Source organism: Solanum stenotomum, chromosome 1 (assembly GCF_019186545.1).
Source record: "Solanum stenotomum isolate F172 chromosome 1, ASM1918654v1, whole genome shotgun sequence".
Classification (NCBI taxonomy): Eukaryota; Viridiplantae; Streptophyta; class Magnoliopsida; order Solanales; family Solanaceae; genus Solanum; species Solanum stenotomum.
Window position 1 is genome coordinate 66,448,940 of NC_064282.1, and position 24,034 is coordinate 66,472,973.

General features: G+C 37.2%; 2 protein-coding genes across 3 annotated transcripts in view; both read left to right on the forward strand.

Moving 5' to 3' along the window:
* Nucleotides 1–22,745, forward strand: LOC125853689 (membrane-bound transcription factor site-2 protease homolog). Of its 2 annotated transcripts, XM_049533415.1 has the most exons (10): nt 3–289; nt 394–459; nt 4,931–4,997; nt 5,170–5,268; nt 12,053–12,156; nt 15,405–15,552; nt 15,656–15,736; nt 15,835–16,296; nt 16,488–16,805; nt 22,499–22,745. In XM_049533415.1, exons 1-10 carry the CDS (start codon nt 192–194, stop codon nt 22,655–22,657), a joined length of 1,602 nt encoding a protein of 533 aa, XP_049389372.1. In that variant the 5' UTR covers nt 3–191; the 3' UTR covers nt 22,658–22,745. The 2 variants fall into 2 exon arrangements, with proteins under 2 accessions (XP_049389373.1, XP_049389372.1); XM_049533416.1 differs by lacking the exon at nt 16,488–16,805 and having other exon boundaries at nt 1–289.
* The window catches only part of LOC125853694 (RGS1-HXK1-interacting protein 1), a 1,101,770-nt gene that overhangs the window by 968,783 nt on the left and 108,953 nt on the right, over nt 1–24,034 (forward strand). The window lies entirely within an intron of this gene.

Consider the following 24,034-nt stretch of genomic DNA (forward strand, 5'->3'; position numbering starts at 1 on the left):
TGGGCGGGTACATACCCTAAATTGGGAGCTGAAGCTATCACCATTTGTTACATTCAACTAAAGCATAAATCAATTTCTATCTAGTCTTTCAGTTCTTTGTGCTGTCTCCCCTACATATTTGATAGGTCTGAAAAGGAGTACCAGTCTGGGAATTAGTATCAGCAGCATATATATTATGCTAAAAAAGAGTAATGGAAGGGAGACGAGTTCGAAGGTTTGGCAAATGGCGAAGCAATCAGACTCTACTACCTGTGCGCGTCAATCGACTATCTAACGCTGTTTCTTGTTGGTATGAAATCTTTCTTCTTTTTCCATATCGTGGCATTTAAGAGTGTTTTACGAGGTTGAAGTTGTTGGCGCTGAGTTATTAGCCATCTTTTTCGAAACTTGCAGGTATTGTGACTGCAAGTCGTCAATATTGAATGAACCCTTGTTTCGTTTCGGACGAAGATATTCAAGGTGCCCTTTTTTAAACCATTCTAATTGATATATGCTTCATGCTTTTCAAGGTCCTTTTTACCCAATTTATGTAATTCATTGTATTTCGTCTCACATTTTATATTTAATTTCTACCAAGTAGCAGCTGATGCTCCTTATTTTCAATCACATTTGCTTCTTTTCTGAGGTTGAAAATCTAATTTTGAAGTTTGCCTAACCTATTACAAAATGTTTTTTCCATTTCTAGGATTTCCTTATGCACATCTTATGTTAAGCAAATTTAAGGAATATTAAATTTGCAAAAGAAGTTTAAGCTGCTGATTTGTTGTTAACTAGAGGTGCTCTATGGCTTATGCTCTGAAATTATTTAGCTTATTCTCAATCTTTGTAACTTTGTTGGTGTAATTTGTAACCTAATGCCTATATCTTTATGCAATTAGAATTAACATGACACACAAATAATTTTGATAGATAATTAAGCAGGACATTATGTATATTTCCATCTTAACCACAAATCTATTTCCTAATGCCCATGTTCAAGAGCTTCCCATACTCAATCCTATTGCAATCAATTCTCTTTTTCAGGGTCAATTCAAGATTCATATATAGTATCCAATTGTTGGCCAGATAATCAAATAATTAAGCACAAGAATCAAATGAATAACTCAATACAGTAATGAATTCATCAAATCAATATTCAGATATCAAATTCATGAGAGGACCGTAACCATAGAAATATAGTATAGCTACTCATAGTCATGCTCTAATCTCAATACAATCTTAAGAATTCATAAAAAAAGGCAAGAAAAGTAGGGAAAAGAGTGATCTCAAAATGAATCCTAAGCTTCACAATTTCTCCAATGGCTCCCTTGCGTTCAAAGTGTCAATGATACCCTAAAATTTCTGGGTTTGTACCTTATATACTTAGTACTAAACATGTTTAGACTAAAATAGCCTTCAGACTTCACGCTAAGCAAATAGGCCATGCATGCCATTAGCTTGCCAGAGGAGAGTCTTGTACTGCTCAACTTCTGCTCCCCGTCATTAGCTCGCTAGGTACAAAGCTAATTCTTGTCCCCATGGACTTGTCTACCAAGCTTCTCACGGCTGGGCCTTTTTTTGGTTGCTTTAAACTCCGAAGCCTCTAATTTTGTTGCATTCTTTGCTATAACCTTGCCTGGTGAGAGTATCTTGAATTCTAGAAAATTCCATCTTTGACTTCAATTCATCCTGAATTGCTTGAATTTAATAAGAGGACATATTACATGCTTGATAATGCTCAAGTTACCCTCAAAACAATTAAGAGAATAAGTGGTCGTTAGCAATAAAATTATTCAACAAGAGTCAGGGTCGAATCCCATAGAGAGTGATATAATGCAAGGAATTCAATTAGGAAAATAGGGCTGTAAACCAATTCATTTGTAGCAATTAAAAGAGATGGGTAGATGATTCCACCAAATTTACGAAAAGGATTTTGGTATCAAGTAACACAATTAAACTAAAATTTGGATTTCAAACAAGTAGAGATCTAGGGGTGTGAGGATTGGTATCAATGTCAAGTAGGGGTGCTTGTGCTTGCTCATTATCGCTAAACAATAATGGATAGACTAGGTAATCTTAAATAACACTAATCTTCTTTCGATCTCATAGCATTAAATCATAGAATCTCCTTTTGGTCTCATCTATGTGAATCACAAATCAACCCAATACCTTACTAAAATCTCTCTTTCAAGCAGATTTGACAACTAGAATTGAACTACAATTTCTCTTTCAAGCAATTTTTTTTTTTGATGACAAGGGAAATCCACAACTGCTATCTTTAGGGTGCGCACAGGGTAAAACCCCCGCTCCTATGCAATTGCTCGCAAACCACATAGGAGAGGTAACCCGCACTAGGCAAACCCGGTGTGATGAGCTCGACCGAGAAGGCAAACCCCTTGCTTTCATTGGCAAGGGGTTTGGAACTTGAGACCTCCAACATGGAAGTCCCAAGCCCAACCTACTAGGCCACCCCAAAGGGTTCTCTTTCAAGCAAATTATAGTAAACAAATCTGAATTGCAGGCATTAAACTAATTACCCACTTTAATTAATCTCTTTCGAATATCAATTGAAGATCTAAATTAGGATTAAGTTTGCAATCTTAACCCATGAATTAACCCCATGCTAATTAGCTTAAATCCATGAATCTACAACTATAAAACAGAGCAAGGCACAAACCCACTACAATAAATTAACAGCCAACCCCATAATCATACCCCTAGATTTGGGGTTTTAGCCAAGCCTCATAAAAGGAAAAGAGAGTATACCCATTATGATTTCAACCATTGGGAAAGTGAAATCAAACAATAATCTTCAAGACCCACTTCAATTTGAACCTTCAATTGTCAATTACAAAGTTGTTCACAAATCCCAAAACTAAGAGTATTTTCTCAAAGGGTGAAAAGAAAATATTCAAAACTCTTTCTCTAAACTAATATTGAAATGATATCCAAAATGTGATTCCAAAAAGTCCTCTATTTTCTCTCTTTTGGACTATTTATAGTTTCCCAAAATTTGGCCCAAAATTCAATGTGTGACCAACTTGGTGACCATTAGTATGGCTCGCCAAACATGTTCGGTGGATCGCTGTTTGTCCCTCGACTTGCCCTTCATTTGTTTCAGGCTTCAGGTGTATGAACCTCAGTTGGCGGACTCGATCGAGTTGGCCTTTTCACATTCGGCGGATCGCGATTACCACCTTGTTCTCCCCTTAAGCCTTCACTTTAATTTAGAGTTCTGTCACCTTCGACGATGGTCTTCTAGTTCGCCCATTCAGCTTCGGCTAGTCGCTGTTTCATCTTTTAGTCCGCCGACCTACATTGAATATTTTTAATTGTGAGCACTGTCACTTTCGGCAAGGTTAGGCCACTTGGGCGATACGCCCTTTTTGTTAGGCGACTACCAGTTGGGAGTTTTACACTCCTTTCAATGTTTTTGGCCTCTTTTTCATTATTCATCCTTGCCTTGTCCTTTAACCTTCATAGCTGCAGAATAGGACACAATTAACATTGAGGACATTAATTGTTGAACTAAAAAGGCCTCAAATGAACGTAAGTCTACCACTCATCAATGCTATGCCTAAATCCGTAGTGAAGCAGCTACATGAGTTAGGCAACAATTTTCTATGGGAAGGAAGAGCACAGTGTTGCACCCTTGATGAATATAACACAAGGATTGATTTAACAGAGGGCAAGCCAGATTCTATGTGGTGTGAACTTGCTAACAACTAACAAGGGCAAGTTTTCTGGTAAATCTTGCTACTAGGCCTTAAGCAGTAATGGGGGAAGAGAAGAGCAAAAGACATGGAGAATGTTATGTAATCCGAAGCCTCACTGAGGTTGGTGTGATTACAATATATGGCCTTACATGTTGCATGCTTAACAATTGAAAACCTGCTAAGGAGAGGCTTTAACATGCCTAGTAGATGCTGTTTGTGCTATAAAGATTGTGAAACTTCAGCAGACGCCCTAGGGCAGTATACATTTGTTAAGGCTGTTGTAGACATGTTCCTTAACATATTCGGAGTGCAGTGGGCTATGCCGAAGACAGTCGGAGCTACTGTTGATAGCTGGCAGTGACAGAGAGAGAGAAAAGGGAAGTAGCTGCTTGGAGGACATATTCCTGCCTGCATTTCTTTGGCTTTGTGAAAAAGAGACATTGAGATATTTTGAGCATAAAAGCACAACCACTTTTCTTGTTTTAGGTGTAGAGTTCTGCAGTATCTGAAGTTTTGGCGTATCTTTCTTTTGCGTTAGATGCTAATTCTAATACCGATTTCATACATTTACGGCAAGTTTTATGTACAAGGAAGATAAAATTGCTGGAAATATGACACACCTACTTATTGTAGTTTAATGTAATTTCTTACCTTTTAAAATCAAAGCTTTGATGGAGCTTACATTTCTGAGATCCACAAGCCCAATGAGGTTGGATCAGAATTTCTAACATAACCGTCCTTTTCTTTAATATAACCGTAGTATACTTACCAACTTGCACATACCTCAACTAATTCCATGGTATACCTGCTACCTCCCACCAGCAGCATGTATGAGGTAGTGAAGGCTTAGACTGATGGAATAAACAAGATTCTAACTTGTTTTAATTGTTTGTTTGTGTCGGAATCCGGGGTTTATGTCATCTATCACTTGCACATATACCAGGTAATTAAATCCACCAAAGAATTAGACAGATTGGAAGAATTCATATAGCGTGGCCTTTATTGGGACTCAAACCTTGGATTGCAAGGTTGTTATGCCACTCTTCAACTGCTAGACTAGCACCTCAGGGGTTTTGGACCATGAAAGCTTAAATGTCTTGAACTTGAACCTCCCTGTATTTGTCTATAGCAGCGTGTGTATATTATATTCTTCACAACTTTTACCTTTTTTCACTTATAGAGGCTACTGTTTGAGGTCAGTTTTACGTCTTGATAAGTGACTACATTTGTTGCAGGTTCTTGAAAGCTTGGTTCTCAATGGGTGTTGGTTTTAGTCTTGCCGTTTTATCTGCTGTTACTATGGTATGTCCACCTGCTAGAGTTTATCATTTTAATTTTGTTAACTCCTATCTGATTCTTTTTATAAGGTTTCAACTCCTATCTAACTATTCTTTTGAAAATAGCAAGGAAAGGATCTGCTTTACCCAGTTTGTTTAATATCTTCCCATTGAATCATTTTTCTCATTCTGGCCAGATTCTTTTATATGAAATCATCCAAATACTGTGTCTTTATTACGGCAACACCCAGATGAGCAATGTGATGAGTGAATATCTGTTTGGTTTTTCTTCTACGGTATGTATTCTCTCACATTATTAAGACACTTGGTTTTTATTTGTTCTTTGGATAACTCTGCTTCATGCCAATACTTCATTACCATCATGGCTAGGCACAAAAAATAGTATTTCAAGAAAATGATATTTCCTGTCATTTCTGGTATTCATAAAACAGAATAGTAGAACATTGAATGCCAAGAAATGAACTTCAATCACTTAGCAATCAAAGCTCTGGTGTTTATTCGACCCATGTACCAGTTCTTCTCTTGTTCTCCATGCAATTAAAAGTTACCACCCTCGTAAAAAGGAAAAAACTTAAGAAAAGATGAGAGAAGATTGGTGTTTTTTCTCTCTCTTGAGCTTAGTTTATTTTATTAGGCAAGATGTTATGCTTGTTTAATTTGCTGGAAACGTTGGTGATACACTCAAATCATACCTTAAGATGATTTAACACGGTCGCATGCAAATATTTTAGATGATGCAACACGATCGCATGCAAATATAGTAACCCAACAAGGTTGAGATCGAATCCCACTGACAATAGGCGAGAAAAGATACAAATTAGACAAATAATTGATTGACAATCTAGTTTCTATTTCGTGAAAGTAGAAAATATTGTTTTGATTCTAAGGGCTCGTTTGGCCATTTGAGATGAAATCATGATATGAAATCATATGAGATGAAGTTGAAGTTTTGTTTGGACATGCAATTTGGATTTTTAAGTTGTACTTTTTGCTCATAAACATTAAAAATCCCGTAAGGTGTGAAAACTATTAATATTGCCTCATTTCTTTATACAGTGTTACCAAATAAGCAAAAGTTCATTCACAAAAAGTATAAAACACTATCACATAGCTATTCTAAAAAAGTACAACAATTACTTTAGTTCAATAAAAAGTAAACTTGATCATGAGTAATGGCCATAATAATGGCTGGTCATAATAAATTAAGTAGGTGTTGATTTGAAGTAAAAATAAATTTGGTTGGTGAGAGTAATGGTTATATCCATGGTTTGAAGGTTGGTAAGAGTAATAATATCAACTATAAAGTTTGTTTATATATTATTATCAAAAAAAATAAAGTTTGTTTATATATGAAATAAATGGTTGGTAGAATATAAATTGGTGTTTTTTTTACAAAATATAAACTTGTAGACCGATTTTTGTATTTAAAAAATGTCACATTATGATATGAAATTCCCAAATCAAGTTCTTTAAAGAATTTGGGATTTCATCTCATGATCTGAAATCATGAGATGAAATTTCATGTCCAAACGTTGATTTCATCTCATGATTTCAGATCACGAGATGTAATCACATGTCCAAAACCACTCTGATTAGTGGTGATTATTTTTGGCAAGATAGAGCTGAGTCTGACGTTGATAAGCTTTGCAATTATCTTACTAGATACATTGCTAGACTAATAGGTCGAATATCAGAAAATTGTTGCAGAGAGTCAACTTTAGGAAGCATGATAAGACAAGTATGAGACATGAATTTAGGAATGGATGCCCCCTTGAGAAAGGCCAAAACTGTCCTGTGAATATCTTCAGCAATCACATTCCAACCACTTTGATAAACTTTGCCACTCAAACCATCAGGGCCCGGGGAACTGTTAGGATCAATAGAAAAAACACAATCTTTCACTTCTTGTAAAGTAGGTAGTGATGTAAGAAACATGGTGTCAGCATCAGTAACTACTTTTTGCACCACACTAAGGATTTGAGAATCCTCGAATATTTCTTCCGACTGAAAAGCTTCTGGAAAAATTGTACAGCTGCATTTGTGACATTATCGCTCCCTTCAACCCAATTTCCTTCCATATCTTTGATTTTATGAATGGAAAGTTTCCTTCTTCTATCTTTGATGATACTATGGAAGAATGCAGTATTAGCATCTCCATCCTCCAACCATTTTACCTTAGCTTTTTGCCTCGTAATAGAGTTTTGCAACTTCAAAAATCTTGTATACTCAGCTTTAGCTTTAGAAATATTCTCTCTGTTAACGGGACTATTGTCTGTGATAGAAGTCATTTCGAGGTCTTCGATAAACCTCTCTAACCTCTTGGGCTCTTCATATATATCTCCAAAAGCAGTTCTGGACCAATCACTGAGTGTTTTGCACACTCTCTTGATTTTTTGATGCAATATAAACATAGGATTCCCTTGGACTTCTTGAGACCAAGATTGTTGAATAACTCCCAAGTAGTCGTCATGATCAACCCATATATTTAAAAATTTAAAATATTTTGTGTGATCCGTATCATTAGATCCACAGTTAATGAGAAGGGGGGCATGATCAGAGCATGTTCTGGCAAGATGGGTAACAATAGTGCCTCCAAAAAGGTCAAACCATTCTGCATTATAGGCTAATCTGTCCAACCGTTTCCAAATGGTATTTCGAGGGTCTCTATTGTCACCCCAAGTAAATGGAGCACCAAGATAACCTCCACCCTGTAGATGACAGTCAGTAAGGCAAGAGATAAAATCAAATCCTTCCTCTACTCTATAAGGTCTTCCACCAATTTTTTCACTAGAGTTAAGGCCACATTAAAATCACCTACAATCCCCCAAGGGCCATTGATGACGCTGGAAGAAGCTCTAATTTCATCCCACAGATTAGTCCTGCCTGCTTAACATTTGGCATAAACTACAGAGATATAGAAATTCAGAGGGACTTGGACTTGAGTAATATGTAGAAGAACCTGTTGTTCCTTGTCATCAATGATGTTAATCACAAAATCAGAGGACCAAAAAATCCAAATTTTATTGGAACAATTATAAAAACAATATTGAAAGCCTAGCTTTCTTTTGTATCTTTCAATCTTTCCTGCTCTTACGATAGGCTCTTGTAGGAAGATGAAAGGAAGATTGTATTGTTGTTTGATGTATTTGAGTCTATCAGCAGCTCCCTGGGAGGCAATGCCCCTTACATTCCATGAAAGTGTACTGATCATTGAGTACATTTAAGTGAAATCTTGATGGCCTTCTGTCCATTAAGGCCACTGTCTTCCTCTCTATTCTGTCCATTAAGGCATCTTGGAGAAACATATATTTAAATCAGAAGATTTGCCATTGGTCATCAACCTCGGGTAATTCTCAAAAAAAAATCAATCTCGGGTAATTCAACTTCTTTCTCCTGTTTGTTTTTCTTGAGGTTTCTTCCGATGGTAGTTTTTATTGGGTTTTGGTTTTTCTCTTTGGTTTCCTTNTAAGCTCATAACGCAGTAATCCTAATAATAGTAATCCTTTTCTAGTGTATTATATGCAAAGTGATAAGTTAAGTATTTCTAAATCCTTGGTCCGGCATCTAGAGAATTTCACCCCGCACCTTGGTTCGGCTACGTGTGTATAATTTACTAACCCTTACCTTTACCTCATATTAGACATCATAATCGATGTTTGGCTTAGTTATTACTTCGCACCAATCGACACTAGCCTATTAGATAGTATCACACTAAATCTATGTTGATAATTCTTTTCTTGTTAATTACTTCTTTGGTCCGGCAAGTAGTAACAAGGCGAGTTCTAACGTTGGTCACCGTTAAAAAGACTTCTAAACGAAAGAATTATCAATGCATGCAAAATACTAGTCAAGAATTGCTTATTTACTATTCATACTTTGTTAATCGCTCATGGTTCCCACAACCCTAGTTATGAAAGTTAGCTACTCATTATCTCAAAAACACAATCAAAATTTATTAAAATAAATATGTTTGTGTTAATCATAAAAAGTTATGAACAATAGCTAAACTATCTTTTATTAATCACGAATACAAATAAATAATAAAGGAGAAGAAAGAATAAACCACAATTCTCCGGCCTCCACGGCGGCTCTTCCAAAGTTCCTAAGCTAGAAGAAAATTTATATTGTGTCTTGTATCTTGGTTCTTGGCTCCCCTCTAAGAATAATTTTTCATCCCCTATTTATAGATAGAGAAACCCTAAATAAAATAATTGAGTTCAAGACAAATTAGGAAAAAAACCCAATTAAATTGGATTTTCCACTGTACGCGTATTTCTGGAATTTCACGTTGCTCGCCGCCTTTCATTCTAATATGAGCCATCCAGCTGCTGACACGTGGCAGCAGTAGTACCCAATTTCAATTTGCAAATTGTTCGTAGCCTTTTTCCTCATATATACAAATATATTATTTTATTAAATTTAATCCATTAAGCTGCCTGCTTGATTTCCTTCTTGAACCTTCCATCTTTAATTCGTTTAAGCTTCAAACTTCTCCAATTTTCCACCAATTTAATCCTACAAATAAAATACCCAATTTAGTATAATCCATCAAATTAATGCTCAAAAAGGACAAATATAAATAGTAAATGTGAGGAAATAATGATTAAAAATATGTATTTTTAGCCTCACATCAGCAGTGTATCCTTTTTGAGGTTCTTTGCCAACTCTGTCCTGCCACTGGATGAGGGGTCTGCCTTCATAGATTGGTTATCCCCCGCTCCTCTTTGTTCCTCTCTTAATTCGGGATGAAGAATTCTGCAGTTTTTATCGTTGTGGCCTTGCATTTTACAATGGCAACAAAAGGCTGGTAGAGTATCATATTCTACCTTTTGCACAAAGAAGCCATTTTTGTCTCTTATTTCAACTGTAATTTCTCTTAGAATTGGTTTTGCAAGGTTGATTTCTACTCTCAGTTTTGCCGTAGTTGGTCTTGTTTTTGAAACAGTAGCTTTGTCCAACACTAGCGGGATTCCTATTGGTTCAACAATACGGCAAATTGCATCCCACTCGTAGTAATGCCTTGGCAGATTTGGAAGGGTAATCCAGATAGGGGCAGTGGTGTCGTTGGATTCAGGTTTGAAGTTCGTACTCCACTTTTCAATTTTCATAATGATGTCTCCTCCGAGTGGCATATAGCTTCTTGAAGCGACATTGAGGTGGTCTTCAATATTATCAAAGTCGATGAAAACATGCCTCATATCGTACGCTCCGATGGTGATAACACCTTTACCCGGAATAATTTCAGCAAAGTCTTTCCTAATAATATCAATAGAGGGACGAATTCTGGAGAACTTACCAACCAATGTCCATTTACATGTTTGAGCAAGAATTTCGTTCTCCTCTGAAGTGAAAATAACCACTGGTCTGCCATCCACCAGCTCAAAAGATCTGGGTAAAAGGCGAACTCTGTTCTTGGCTCTAGTGGTCTCTTTGTTGCTTAATGCTCCGGCATACGAATTTTGGGGCTCTTGTTCAGGAGCAATTTGGGGCTTCGCATTTGTTCCTCCCACCAAAAACGTTTGTTGGTGGGAGCGATTGAACTGGGCAGGGGTAGGGGTTGGATTAGAAAGGGGGTTTGCGGTAGAAGGGTATGCTCATGAAGGAAGTTGGGGGAATTCAATTTGGTGGGATAAATTTAAAACTGATGTACAGTTATTCTGATGAAATAACGGTGGTGGGTCTGGAGGGACCATTAAATCCATCCTACAAGCAACCGACTGAGGTCGGGGTGGTGACCGGAGGAGAACAGCGGTGAGATAGCAAGGAGCTTGTGCAGAAGTTACCGTTGAGCGAGAGAGTTTGAGGAAAGTGACTCAATTTGTAGGGGCCTCTTCAAATGGATTTAACTACTCAATAATGCAAGAGTAATAGTAAGAAGAATAAAATGAATTCATAAGACTTACTTAGAATTAAAGATGAAAAGAAATAGCTTGGTGTCTTCATTCTTCACGAAACTACGTAACTAGAGAGAGAATATTGTTCCAAACTCAAAAAATATAAAAAATTGTAACTCCCTATTACATAACCCCTATTGAATGTATTTATGACCCACAAACTTGGAATCTTAAAACTGTCAAATTCATCGATACAATCCACGGACAATACATAAATCCACGGTCTGTGAATTGCTTTTAAGTCTTCCGTGAGTTCCCGCCTAGAGGTACTGGACTATGGCCATGGTTTGATCCATTGACCGTACAATATTTGACGGTTCGCAAAACTTCCAGCATTGTCTTCTTTAGATGTACGTATCGTGAATGTGACATACGGTTCGTACTTTCCACCATGGATTGGTCGACTTCAGAAGACCTTGCAGGTACCATCTCTCAGATCTTTTTGCACCATGCCAGGATCCACTGCCCGTACTTCTATTCTACGGATCGTGGATTGCCAATTCTGGGCATTTTCTCAGTTTTTCCATGTTTTGGCCATTTTGAAATCAAACATCTACAAAACAACATTCGAACACTAAAAACACAAAAAGATACCTGCAAAAAGACTTTGTAAACTCAAGTAAAAGGCATCAGGTGTGCTGGTCTCAACATGGATCCATATTGGTTGTCTATTTCTCTTAAGGCAAGAGGTGAGATAGCCTTGACTTATTGTTATGGTCCCCTGTTATGGATCTAGTTATGGGATGCTGCAAGATAAAATCTGAAGTTTTCCCCCTACGACCTATGGTGCTGGTTCGTTGAGAGAGAACCTGTAATCTTCTGAGTTAAAGTACTCAAAAACTGAAATTACTTTTCTGATTATATTTCCTGAGACAAACAGATAGTTTAAACACAACACTTATAAGATAATAACTACCCTAGAAACTAGGACATGACTTCCTAATATTACTTGAATGAAAAACTGCACTATTAGAGGACAATAACTACTGCTGTAACTATTGGATGACTAAGGAGTGATAACATTTATGCTACCTTAATTGCTTAAGGCAAGGGGTGAGCATGGTGTGACCTACATATACATGATCTGGGCTAGAAACAGCTATTTGCACTCAGATTCAATGGTTTTCTAAACACTGGCATCTGCTTCATATGTTTTGATGTGCAGATATCAGGCTTGACCATCTCAGTGGCTGACATTGGATATCTATGCATGTCTTCCTTCATATCGGTTTCAGTGCATGAACTTGGGCATGCTCTAGCTGCTGCAAGGTTAAGGCAAATGTTCTTTTGAAATTGTTTTGAGAAAAATGTAAAATGTGTATTATACTATACTTGCTATGTGTATTCATGGAAATCTTCTTGAAGGATTCTGTTCCTTTCTCTTACTTGCACTCTTTCATTATTTCTACTGATTTTTGAACTAAGGGGAGAAATTATTACTTGCGTGGGCAATGCATATATGATGGGTGATGATTAAAATTCTCAGTGAATGGGTTTCTGCGGTTCCAGTCAAGTAAATTAATTCATCTAATAAAAAATTAAATCTGGCAAGCCATCAAAAGCCTAGGCTTCTTGGAAGGCCTTGCTTAGAGATGATTGGGAATTTTAAGCTGTTATTCTGCAACATAATTAGGGTTTGTTGAGGAAGAGAGTTCGTTACAATAACATCTGCTGACATAGATGTATTTCCCATGGTGCTTTGATTAATGAAATGTCTGGGGAAAGAAAATCCGAAGCCCAATCCGAAAAATGGAAACTCAAGGGCAAGAATCGGATCCTGGTTCACCTGCCAATTACTTTGGTGCTTAGCCGACTTTGTCTTTCTATTGAGAATCCTGAGTTCTACATCCCTTACAAGTGGTTCTGAGTGGCAGAGAGTTTTCTGGACAAATGTTCTGGCCGGAGGGAAACGAGGGCTATGAATCTTTATTTCGGGTTGAGATTTACTAAGACATAATTTCTTATGTGTGATTGAGCAGGAGCAAATGAGGGACCAAAATGTACTTGAGTCACTGTAATTCCCAAGGTGAAACATCATGTCACTATCAAAGACTTTTGACCAACTTCTTGTTGCAATGTTGTGTAAGATCATAAAATCATTACCAAGAGACTGAGTAAAATCATTGAAGACCTTACTGATGGAAGCTGATAACATATGTAACATTTGTACCAGGAAGGTTGCTATCTGATAACATTGTCCTTAGCCATGAACTTGTTAAGGGATACAGTATGAGGGGGATTTCTCCAAGGTGTATGCTGAAGATAGATCTCCAGAAGGCCTATGACTCAGTAGAAAGAGTTTATTTGGAGGCTGGAGCAAACTCTGGTCAGTCTTCATTTCCTAGATCTGTTTGTTGAATGGATCATGACATGCCTCACTACTGTGACCTACTCTATTGCACTCAATGGTTTTTCAACTCCTCCCTTAGCTATTAAGAGAGGTCTGAGGCAAGGATACCCCATTCCGCTTTCCTATTTTTTATTGTTATGGAATACTTTAATAGACTGTTGAAGACTCTTCACACTGATAAAAAAAATCCATTTTCACCCAAGATGTGCCAAGATGAGGATCATACAACTAAGCTTTGCTGATGACCTGCTTTCATTTAGCAGGGGTGATGCACAATCCGTCCATGTTTATTCCAGTGCTTCTCACAATTTTCCCAAGCTTATGGTCTTCATGCTAATCCGCAGAAGTGTTCCATTTACTTTGGAGGGGTAAACCAAGCTATACAAACTCAGATACTGAGCTATATTGGTATTCCTAAGGGGGAGTGCCTCTAAGCACCAAAAGGCTTTCGGTTATTCAGTGCCACCCTTGCTTGACAAAATGCTTGGGAAGACAACATCCTGGACTTTCAGATTCTTATCATATGCAGGCATACTACAACTGCTCAAACAGCCAGTCAATGTGTGCCGCCCGTCTGACCACATTTTCTTCTGTTTTTCTTCCTTTCAGTGTCTAGCACAACTCCTCTGTCCAACATTAGCACAACTCCTCTGTTTTTCTTCCTTTCAGTGTCTAGCACAACTCCTCTGTCCAACATTAGTGCTCATCTTCCTGTTCAAGCAGCGTTCATCTCTCTAGCAGATGTTATGGTGCACTCTCTCTTCGCTGACTAGCATTGTTACTTGCTACCCACCCCATCCTTTGATCTTAATTCTATCAAAACCTAAGGTTTGAGCCCCTACGGGTTGTTATCCAGGAAGTTGTTACCGTAATGAAAGGAACATTTGAAAATTCTTTTGCTAGAGCCAAAAATGTTTGAGTCCTTACTCTAGAAGTTCTTTTTCGGAAATGGAGGGGATTCAGGTTAGAATATGTTTCTCTCTCGGCGCATTTTAGCTAGGATTTTGTAACGTGCACTGACTGAGCAAACACTGTGACTTTGATCCGAAATTCCTGCAAGGGAAGCTACAACGATGATGAAATTGGTCACTCCAGAGGATGGGCTAAGCTGTAAACTACATCGCTCACCTTTGGTAGCTTCATTCCATCTCAAGTTCAATCGATTATGAAGGGAACGAAGACCCCCACTCCGATTCAGATTCACAGAAGTTTCTATATCTTATAACGTTTGGTGAGCCTCCTTCTGGGTCACAGCCAACGGTTTGACGACTTCAGTTCTTGGAGGCAGGCACCTCTGCTTGGTCAACTCCGGTGGAGAAGTCTGATTCCAGGGAGAATCGAATTGAACAGAAAGGTAAATCACTTTCTTTCGTTCCTCCATGTACCGAGGGAGAAAAATCTTTGTGAATATTGAGAAGGATGATTAAAAGGAACAAGAGGAGTACTGGAAGTCACCATATAGGATATGTTATCGGAGATACTGTATGTAAAATTTATGGAGAATTTTATCTCGACTGCTTGGTATTTTGCTAGCAAACAACAGATACTACTGCATCATGTTGAATCTGCAATCTGCAAATCATCCAACTCTTCACCAACCAATGTAGGACTCTTTCAATACTTTGTATGTATAAAATAAGTTTAGAATCTCTATAATTGTGTAAATAGGATAAGAAATGATCAGGAATTACTTTCCTTCCCTTTGTAGGATCACTTGAATCCTTTGCTTTTCTCTCTGGGATTACTTGTAAACACTATTTAAACCCCAACATGCTAGAGGGAATAAGCATTATTTTTTTTTGAGAAGGTAGGGAATAAGCAAGCAATCCGTTCTCAAATATCTTCTTTTTTTAAGGTGCTTTTTTGCTACTCATGATTAATAGCTTCTATGAAATCTTGGTGTATAAGCGCCATGGCTGCACTGTGAATAATAGATATGCTGCTAGGAAAGTCAACCGGATCAGAGCATAGCACATACTTGAACATTAGGCATTTAGTTAGTGCTGGTTATGTTATATCAGGGTATTCTTTATTATCTTTGGACTTTGATTCTACATTTGGCTGACTGTATGTGCAAACCTGATCAGTTGACATGTTTTGAGACATAGCAGTGGTGGTACATGAATCTCACAACTGCTTCTGTAGGCACGACATTCTGGGAATGCAGTGAGGGCATACAGATGGAGTACATCGCTGTATTTTTGGCTGTATTATTTCCAGGCGCTTTACTGGCATTTGATCATGAGTTACTGCAGGCACTATCCAAAGTTTCTGCTCTTCGAATATACTGTGCTGGCATTTGGCATAATGCAGTTGTGGGTGCTTATAGCAGCTCTTAGTTATTAAAGAATGCTAGTCGATCTCCATTTGTTTATCATATTCTGTAGTTTTTGAACTAATGTGTTTATTATCTTTCAGCTTTGTGCTGTTTGTGCCTGGGCATTGTTCCTTCAACCCTTGATCTTGTATCCATTTTACATTCATGATGAAGGCCCCATGGTAATTGAGGATTAGTTCTTGTACTGCAATGTGCTAATTTGGGGGACCTAATTAGGCATTATGTGGCTAATGGGTTACAATCACATGATCTTGAGCAGGTACTGGAGGTGTCTCCAACATCGCCATTGTCTGGCCATTTGTCTCCTGGTGATGTCATTATATCATTGGATGATTTCCGCATCAATAATGCTCAGGAGTGGTCACAAATTATTGCTGTATTAACTGAACGCTCTTATCAAAACTTCCAGAATCACAGCCTTCTTGAGAACTCTATGAAAAGAAGTATTGGTAAAGGATACTGTATTCCCTATTCTTTGGTTGAAGAAGGCAAACGTGTTTCATTGGAAGGCAACAGAACTTGTCCTGATGAACTAAGTGCATTTATAACCATTCCATGCTCGGACCAGGCAATGCATGTAGATGACAATCTTGAGGTTAACCATCAAAGGGATGGAGGTGTATTCCATTGCTTTTATGCTAAGGATGTCTTGAAGCTTGAGAAATGTGGGGATGGTTGGGGCAGGCTTCATAGCAATAGGAGCAGCTGCTTGTGTTCCAAGGTACGCAATTCAGTGTTCTCCCATTGAGACCAGAAGTTACACATTTGTATCAGTTTGCCAGTTGTGCATGTTTGTCATGAACTGCCAAAAAATATTGCTCCTGTAGTTTATAATACACAAATGCGATTAGGTTGAGCACAACAACACACAGAATACATTTGAATATGTGAATAATTGATGTTTTGTTGTAGGAGGGAGCATGCTTTCTTCCACTTTTGTCAACTGGTGTTGCATGGGTGGAGATCACATATTCAAGCCCTTCTCCCCTACAGTGCTCGCACCTTGGAAGAACACGTGTAATTGATGATAACAACTCCAGGGAGAACCCCTGTGTTAAGACCTTTGTTTTTGTGGGTGATGCAATTTCAATAAAGCATTCAGTTCTCTTGACTTCATATCAACCTCGCTGGTCAGCTAAATTTGGTGCACATCTTCCTTATGTACTGGAAAGACTTTTGATGTTCACCTTTCACGTCTCTATGACACTTGCACTTCTCAACAGCCTGCCGGTATGTATTCATATCGAAAAGATAACTCTCTGTTTCCCATGTTTATGAACCTGCATGTGGTCATATCTGTCACATCTTTTCTGTGAAGATCCAATTGAACCTCAAACGTGTTGTTGTTGGGAACTACCAGTTTTGTTGGGCAGTTTGCAACAGATTGAAGGTTTCAGAATTGTGCTGATTTGGTCCCAGAACGATAGGAAGTAATTGGATTAAATGGTCTTATGATGTATAACTTCTTAGAAAAGATTTAACATGATAAGAGCTTGAGAACCATGAAAATCAAGGCTTTTCTAAGGCAGGAGAAACCGTGGCAATTTTATGGAAAGATGAGAAGGGAAAAAGCACTGAATTTAGTATACACAAGCTTAGGATTATATCGACAATGAATGAAGAAATTTGCCATCACTATTCTCTAATAGGGTTAATTTATTGAATTGGAAGTATTACATAGTAGGAATAGCTTGTGAGTGTGTCCTAATCGTACTCCAAAAAAAATTCGCTAAACCATGTAGGAAAAAATGTTATTCCTCATCTAAACTATTTTGTGAGAAATATTTGAGAAGAATATTATTGAATTGTGTATCTTTATTATTAAGTTGAGATTCTATTTATAGACACTACATTAGACTCCTTTTCCAACTAGGACACTACAATATAATCCTTTTCAAGAAGGATTCTATATACAGGTCCTATTCCTATTCTAAGTAGGATTGTATATATTATTCTTGTTCCTATTCTATTCTAACACTCCCCCTCAAGCTAGTGCATACAAGTCATATGTACCTAGGTTGTTATAAATGTAATTACTAGAATGGACCAGTGAGCAGCTTGATGAAGATATCTATAAGTTGATCTCTCGACTTCACAAAATTGACAATCAATCTCAATGTGTCTTCTCATGAAATACTGGATTTGATGCAGAATGTCAATAAAAATAGTACTCATCATCTCGAAATCGAGATATGAGTAGATCTTAAACAAGAAAGTTATCATAAAACTGACTGGAACGTGCTCATGCGCTGGATTATTAGATTTGATGGCTGGAAGTGATCATAATCTGTGAAATAAAATTATGCGGGTAGGGTCGGAATGATGACACGACTCTATTGAGAAAGAGAATAATAAGGGTAGGGTCGGATTGACGGCACGACCCTACTGAGAAAAAGAAAATATATGGGTAGGATCGGAATGATGGCACGACCCGACACCAATGTGATAAAAAATGAAAGGCGCAAAAAAGCTCTAAGGTTCATTGGGACTTCAAGCACAAATGAAACGTGAGATTTATTGATAAAAGGCACAAATGGAGAGAACATACAAATATATTCATGTTTAGTTCAAGACTAACAGTTATAAGCATGAATAACAAATATATGGACAAAAATTGATTGTTTTGTATGATAAAGTGACATCAATGGCGCTGCTCTTCGGGAAATTCTCATTCACAAGGAAAAGTATGCCTTAGGCCTTAGGGCCTTGATGACAACACTAAAGCGCACATTAAGCGAGATGAAACGCTCAACGCATTTTAACCCTTGCTTTAGGGCTTAAGCACGCCATTGACAATCCTGCCTAGCACAAATCAAATTTGAGGAGTCATCGTAAAGATGCATGAAACTATGCAAATCAAATCTGAGGAGTCACTGAAAAGACACACGGTGCCATGCAACTCAGATATATTAGAAAGTAGTTCGAAAAAATCCACGGTACCACGCAAATTAAATGAGTAGTCTGAAGAGATGTACGGTACTACACAAATCAGATATGAGAAAGTAGTTACTGACGCAAATTAGATATGAAAAAGTAGTCACTGAAATATGCAAATCGAATATGAAAAAGTAGTCACCGAAAAGACGGTACGGTGCTATGCAAATCGAATATGAGAAAGTAGTCGTCGCGAAGAATGGCACGGTACTACGCAAATTAGATATGAGAAAATATTCATTGGAAAAATACGATGACCCAATTTTTGCTAACATAATCATTGGCCAGACGGGCGACATGTATGTGTAATAGCCGCTCACCGACAGCGGAAGCTATTTGGTTCTCTACCAAGATCGTAGAGACTTTGATAGAATATTATTGAACTGTGTATCCATACTATTACATTGAGACCCTACTTATAGACACTACATTAGATTCCTTTTCCAAATAGGATTCTATATACTATTCCTATTTTCTATTCTAAGTAGAATTATATATATTATCTTGTTCCTATTCTATTCTAACATACTTCTTCTAACCTTATATAGACTCCACAAACTAAATGGTTTTTTAGAAAATGTTGTTCTCTATAGTAATTGGCTTGCAAACAACAGATTATGAAGCATCCATTGGACTAAAAGCGCTATAATCACAGAATATTTTATTAGGATTAAGGAGGAAGCAATTGAGCAATGCTAAGAAACTTGTCATTTTATTGCTTTAGATGGCTTAAGTTGTGTGACACAAGAAAACATGCTTTTCATACAGCCAGGTGCAACGTGATCCTTGCATAAAATGGTTATGTTCTTTCATCTTACCTGTAAAAGTTGGAAGAGAGAGAAAAATGTTTACTATCTGAGTACTTGGATTGAACTCCAATTTTATTGTTCATGTCTGTCTTCTTTTTGATTTATAATACCACTTCATTTACTACTTCCATCTGTGGAATCTAGGCCAAAATTGTGTTCTTAGAAGTTCATTCCATGCGGCCTAACTATGGCCCGTGGTTTGATCTACGGCCCCTGATTTGTATATGCGAAATTCAGACCAAAAACCAGGTTCAGGATTTCATTCTATGCGCCCAAATTACAGCCCATAGTTGGGTCTGTGAAAATCAGGCCAAAAAATTGGTTTCTGAAGTTTGATTATAAGAGCTCCTTTTATGGTCCGTACTTCAATTTACGACCCTAAAATGGGGATCATAGTAGTCAGGCTCTGAAAACTCTGCTGGGAGTGTCTTGTAAAATGTTCATAACTCTTTACTCCATACTCCTATTGATCAAACTTGGTGGCGCTGGAAGGAAGACTCATAGATCTTTAATTTGATATGTCATGGGCCACTTAATTCTTTATATGTTGAAAGATATGGTCGTTTAAAGTTGACCCTTGCATGAACAAATGCGAAAAACCTTAGTCGGTAGGTAGGCTTTGAACTCGACTTAGGAGGTCCCTTATGACCCTAAACCACATCCTATACACTTCCTACGCTTGGTAAAAGATCTTAACACACATGAACATGTAGGACATCACCTGGTTCAAGCTTATATACTTACGACGAATGATTCAGACTCTAAGAGTGGAGTTGCGAGGTGTTACAACAACCATTTGGACTAAACACTCGGCCATAACATTCTAGTCTACATGATAAACATACACAGACATGTCTTTATCAAAGCTTGAACCCTAAGTTGCTCGGACTCAGGTGTGGGCAGCGGCGGATCCATGATTTAGAGTCCGTGGGTGCCAAATAGACTTATCGATTAAATTAATTTTATATTTGATTAAATTATTCATCTTTTCGATATATATCATAAATCAATCAATAAAATGTAAATAATAAGATATTACACTTTTATTGAGTATATAATCAAATAAAAGAAAAGTCAAAGGAGTAATAATGTAATTAATTTAATTTAAGTCAATAACAATTATAAAAAAATAAAAATAAAAATTGTGCCAGCTGTTTTTCCTTAAAAAAAGGTGCTTGGAGCCTTTTTTTTCTTAAAAAATGTTTGCAGCAAATTTCTCAAAAAAATAGGTACAAATGGGATTTGAACCCGCAACATCAGCCTTCTAAAGTTGCTCTCCTACCATGGCACCACAAGCCAGTTTTGTTCTGTGGGTAGCACGCTTTATAATTATATATATACCTATGTATATATAGAGTTTCCATCGAAGTTCGAGGGTGGCGTGGCACCCCCACACCTCTTCCTAGATCCGTGACTGGGTGTGGGTGTCTGATACGAGTGTGGATCTAGAGGTCGGATCCTTCATGATCTAATTTTTAAGATTCGGGGAAATGGATCCATGTATGAATATGGGTGCGGGGATTTTCCTAAATATTATTAAAATAACTAAAAATAGAGTTATGAAACCTAAATTATGAGAAATTATGTGGAGAACTTGAGGAGAATCTTGGAAGGAGATTAAAAGAAAAGAGTGACATAGAAATTTCTAAATAAAAGGTATTCCATTTTCTTCAAGTTCACCTTGGCTTTTGTATTGATTATAGAAATCATTAAAACTGTCCGGACTTTCTCTATCGATTTTGGTCAAAGTACCCAAAATTGGTTGACCAAATTGGACATGGATCCCACACCCACACCCACACCCACACCCACACCCACACCCACACCCACACCCACACCCAAACCCAAACCCAAACCCATGTCGTGTCGATACGGGTGCAGCACCAAAAGTGAAGAGTCCGAGCAACTTAGCTTGAACCTCATTATGGCATTATTAAGATGTATAAACTCTAGAAGCCCAAAAACCAAAACACCTGCTATCTGTTTTTTTTTACTTTTTTCCTCTCTCAAAAAAAAAATAAAAATAAAAATAAAAACACCCACTATCTGCTCAAATCCCCTAGAGAGATATGCAACATTAGCATAAATTTGTATATGTGCTTCAATAAATTTTCTGACTTGTTTCATTGAAAGAGCTCACTGCTGGAAGACTAAATTGCTCTCATTTGGGGAAAAGGAGAGGCATATTTGTGACACTAAAACTTTAACAGAGTTGTGAAATAAGTAAAACGGCAATGATTACCCCATGCATTTACTAGACCTGCTTTCTGCTCTCATTAATGTAATATCTATTGGGGGTGGCAAATAAGATGACATCACATCTGCAAAACTTTACTAGGTTGAGGTCAATGCTTTTGGTTAAAGTGGGCCATTCCTGCTTGAAGTATACCAGACAATGCATTAGATTCTATGTTGGTCAGACACTTATTTGTCCATAGACATGGATTAGGTACCTAAATGCGTATATAAATGACTTGCTAGAAATTTTAAAGGGTATGCATTTCCAGTATGACATATGTCGAGCCCGAAAAGTCCATGTAAATGGCTTAGAGAGATCACAAGGAAACTGCACCAAAAGTAAATGTGTCCATACAAATCTGGAAGCCAGGAGAAGAACCTGGTTGAACTTAAAATGTGATTTAGATGTGGTAATAAATTTGAGACACTTCATAAAATTATTCTATGGGCATCTTCCTACACGACAAAAGAGATGAGAGAAAGTGTAGGACAATTTGGAAACATCGATGTGTCTGTTTCATTATATTGAGACCCTAGTGAGCTTTGTTCTAGGACTTTTCTGAAGAAAGAAACCTCATTCTAGGGCTTTCCTTGGCTATTTACAGTTGTTACTTCATGTTCAGCAGTCTTGTCTCTTGCCCCCTTCAGAGCAATTAATGAGTTCTTATTAGTACTTCTAGATATCTGTTTTTGCTGATCGAAAGGTGATTATGTAGTTTTATCTGTCATTAGATGATACTTGAATACACGTCGTTGTAAAGTCAGGTTGTTGACACATTTTTCCACATTTAGCAATCTATTGCAGATTACCATTATCTTTTGGATGCTTCTTATTTGTTATTATTGTGTCATAATATGTATTCAATCCTAAAACAGTGGACAACAGTCGCTGCAACTTTTATGCCATTCATGTTTTTATGATTACCTCTACTTCTTCTCCAGGTTTATTTCCTTGATGGTGAGGCTATCTCAGAGGTGATTTCACACTACTTCAGGATCCTAAGTCCCAGGAGGAGGAGAACCATTCTACAGTATTTTCTATTTGGTGGAACAGTTGCATCTATTATTATGTTCGTCTGGATTTTCCTTGTTTTATTGTGAGGTAAAAATTTGTCATACCGTGCTTATTATAAAGGTGAAGCTTAGAGACATATTTTTCCTCTCCGCAGGTTTGGACATATTATGTCTTCTTCATTTATGTTTTGATTTTTTTGTGCCCCTCCGACTCTCCGTCCACAAACGAGGGGTCCTGTAAATTTTGGTCATTGAGTCAATTTAGGTCCTGTAAAATGTGTTTACTATGCTCAAACTTGTTCTACAGATTTTCCCTGTTTTTTACTTGTGTTGGCGGTGGCGAACTTTTATTCAGTTGCACAAAATGTGGTAGAGTAGCAACCTTAGGTTATGACTTACGAGTATAAGTTAATTTTTTATTTAGTTTTTGATTCGTGCTCAATTATCCCGTTAGAGCAAAATTATCTCTTCATTTAATGCTGTTAAATTCTGTTATATGGTGGTGTAACATGCTGAGATTATTGCTGAAATGAAATTCAGACAATATGGACTGTTAATTGGCAACTGTTGTTGGTAAGTTTCCCTTTGAAGAGGGGCAGTTTGATAAAACTCGTTAATGGTGCAATTGTTTCTGATGTCATGAAACAGCGACTCTGACTTATTAATGGAAAAAGTCAAGCCCTTCAAAAAAAGAAAAGACCTTTCGATATCTATGGTAAAGCCTTTTAGCTTTCTACTTGGGAGATTGCAAGACTTGAGGTATATCATCAAAGCTATCATGCAGCAAAATGTGGGAAGCCCGTTTGAGTCGAGTGTCCTCTATTTATCTTTTTGATTTTAGGGCAAAATTGATTAGTATGTTCATTATGAGACAAAACGTTTTTGGTTTTTTCAAGGGTTAAGCGAAGTGACTGTTTCAATATGCCAGAAATATACTCTGTATTATGTTCCTAGATACACTTTAGGCTCAAAGTTATCGCTAACCCCCATTCTCTCGGACTCGGATGCACCTTAATTCTCCTAATTTATTTGTACACTTATCCATACCCTACTGCCAAATTATTACAGATATTTGTGCATACTAGTTTTATGGTACGTGCGTTGTACGTGTGTATCATATTATATAGTATATGATGTTGTAAAATAGAATTTATATGACTAATTTAAAGCTTTTTAGTAAATAATTATAAATTGAAAGAACAATGGTCAAGTACTTTTGAATGATTAATATAGATTGTCATAAAGTTGATTATTTTTGTGACCAAAATTATCAGATTTCATTGAAACATTTCAAAATACATTCAAAATTTAAATATGGTGAGAAAGCGACATTTTTTTAGTATTTTTTTTTACTTTACTGAATTTTGTAAACAAACTTAATCAGCAAAATAGAAAAATAATATCAATAGAAAAAATGTCACCAATAGCCTTTCCACTTGAGGTTATGACTAGGGGTGTTCATGG

Bases quoted from the DNA above. Each gene is read 5' to 3' on its own strand.
- LOC125853689 (XM_049533415.1), top strand. From the start codon at position 192: ATGGAAGGGAGACGAGTTCGAAGGTTTGGCAAATGGCGAAGCAATCAG. The intron at 290-393 runs GTATGAAATCTT...CGAAACTTGCAG, and splicing joins TCTAACGCTGTTTCTTGTTG to GTATTGTGACTGCAAGTCGT. The intron at 4,998-5,169 runs GTATGTCCACCT...CATTCTGGCCAG, and splicing joins TTTTATCTGCTGTTACTATG to ATTCTTTTATATGAAATCAT.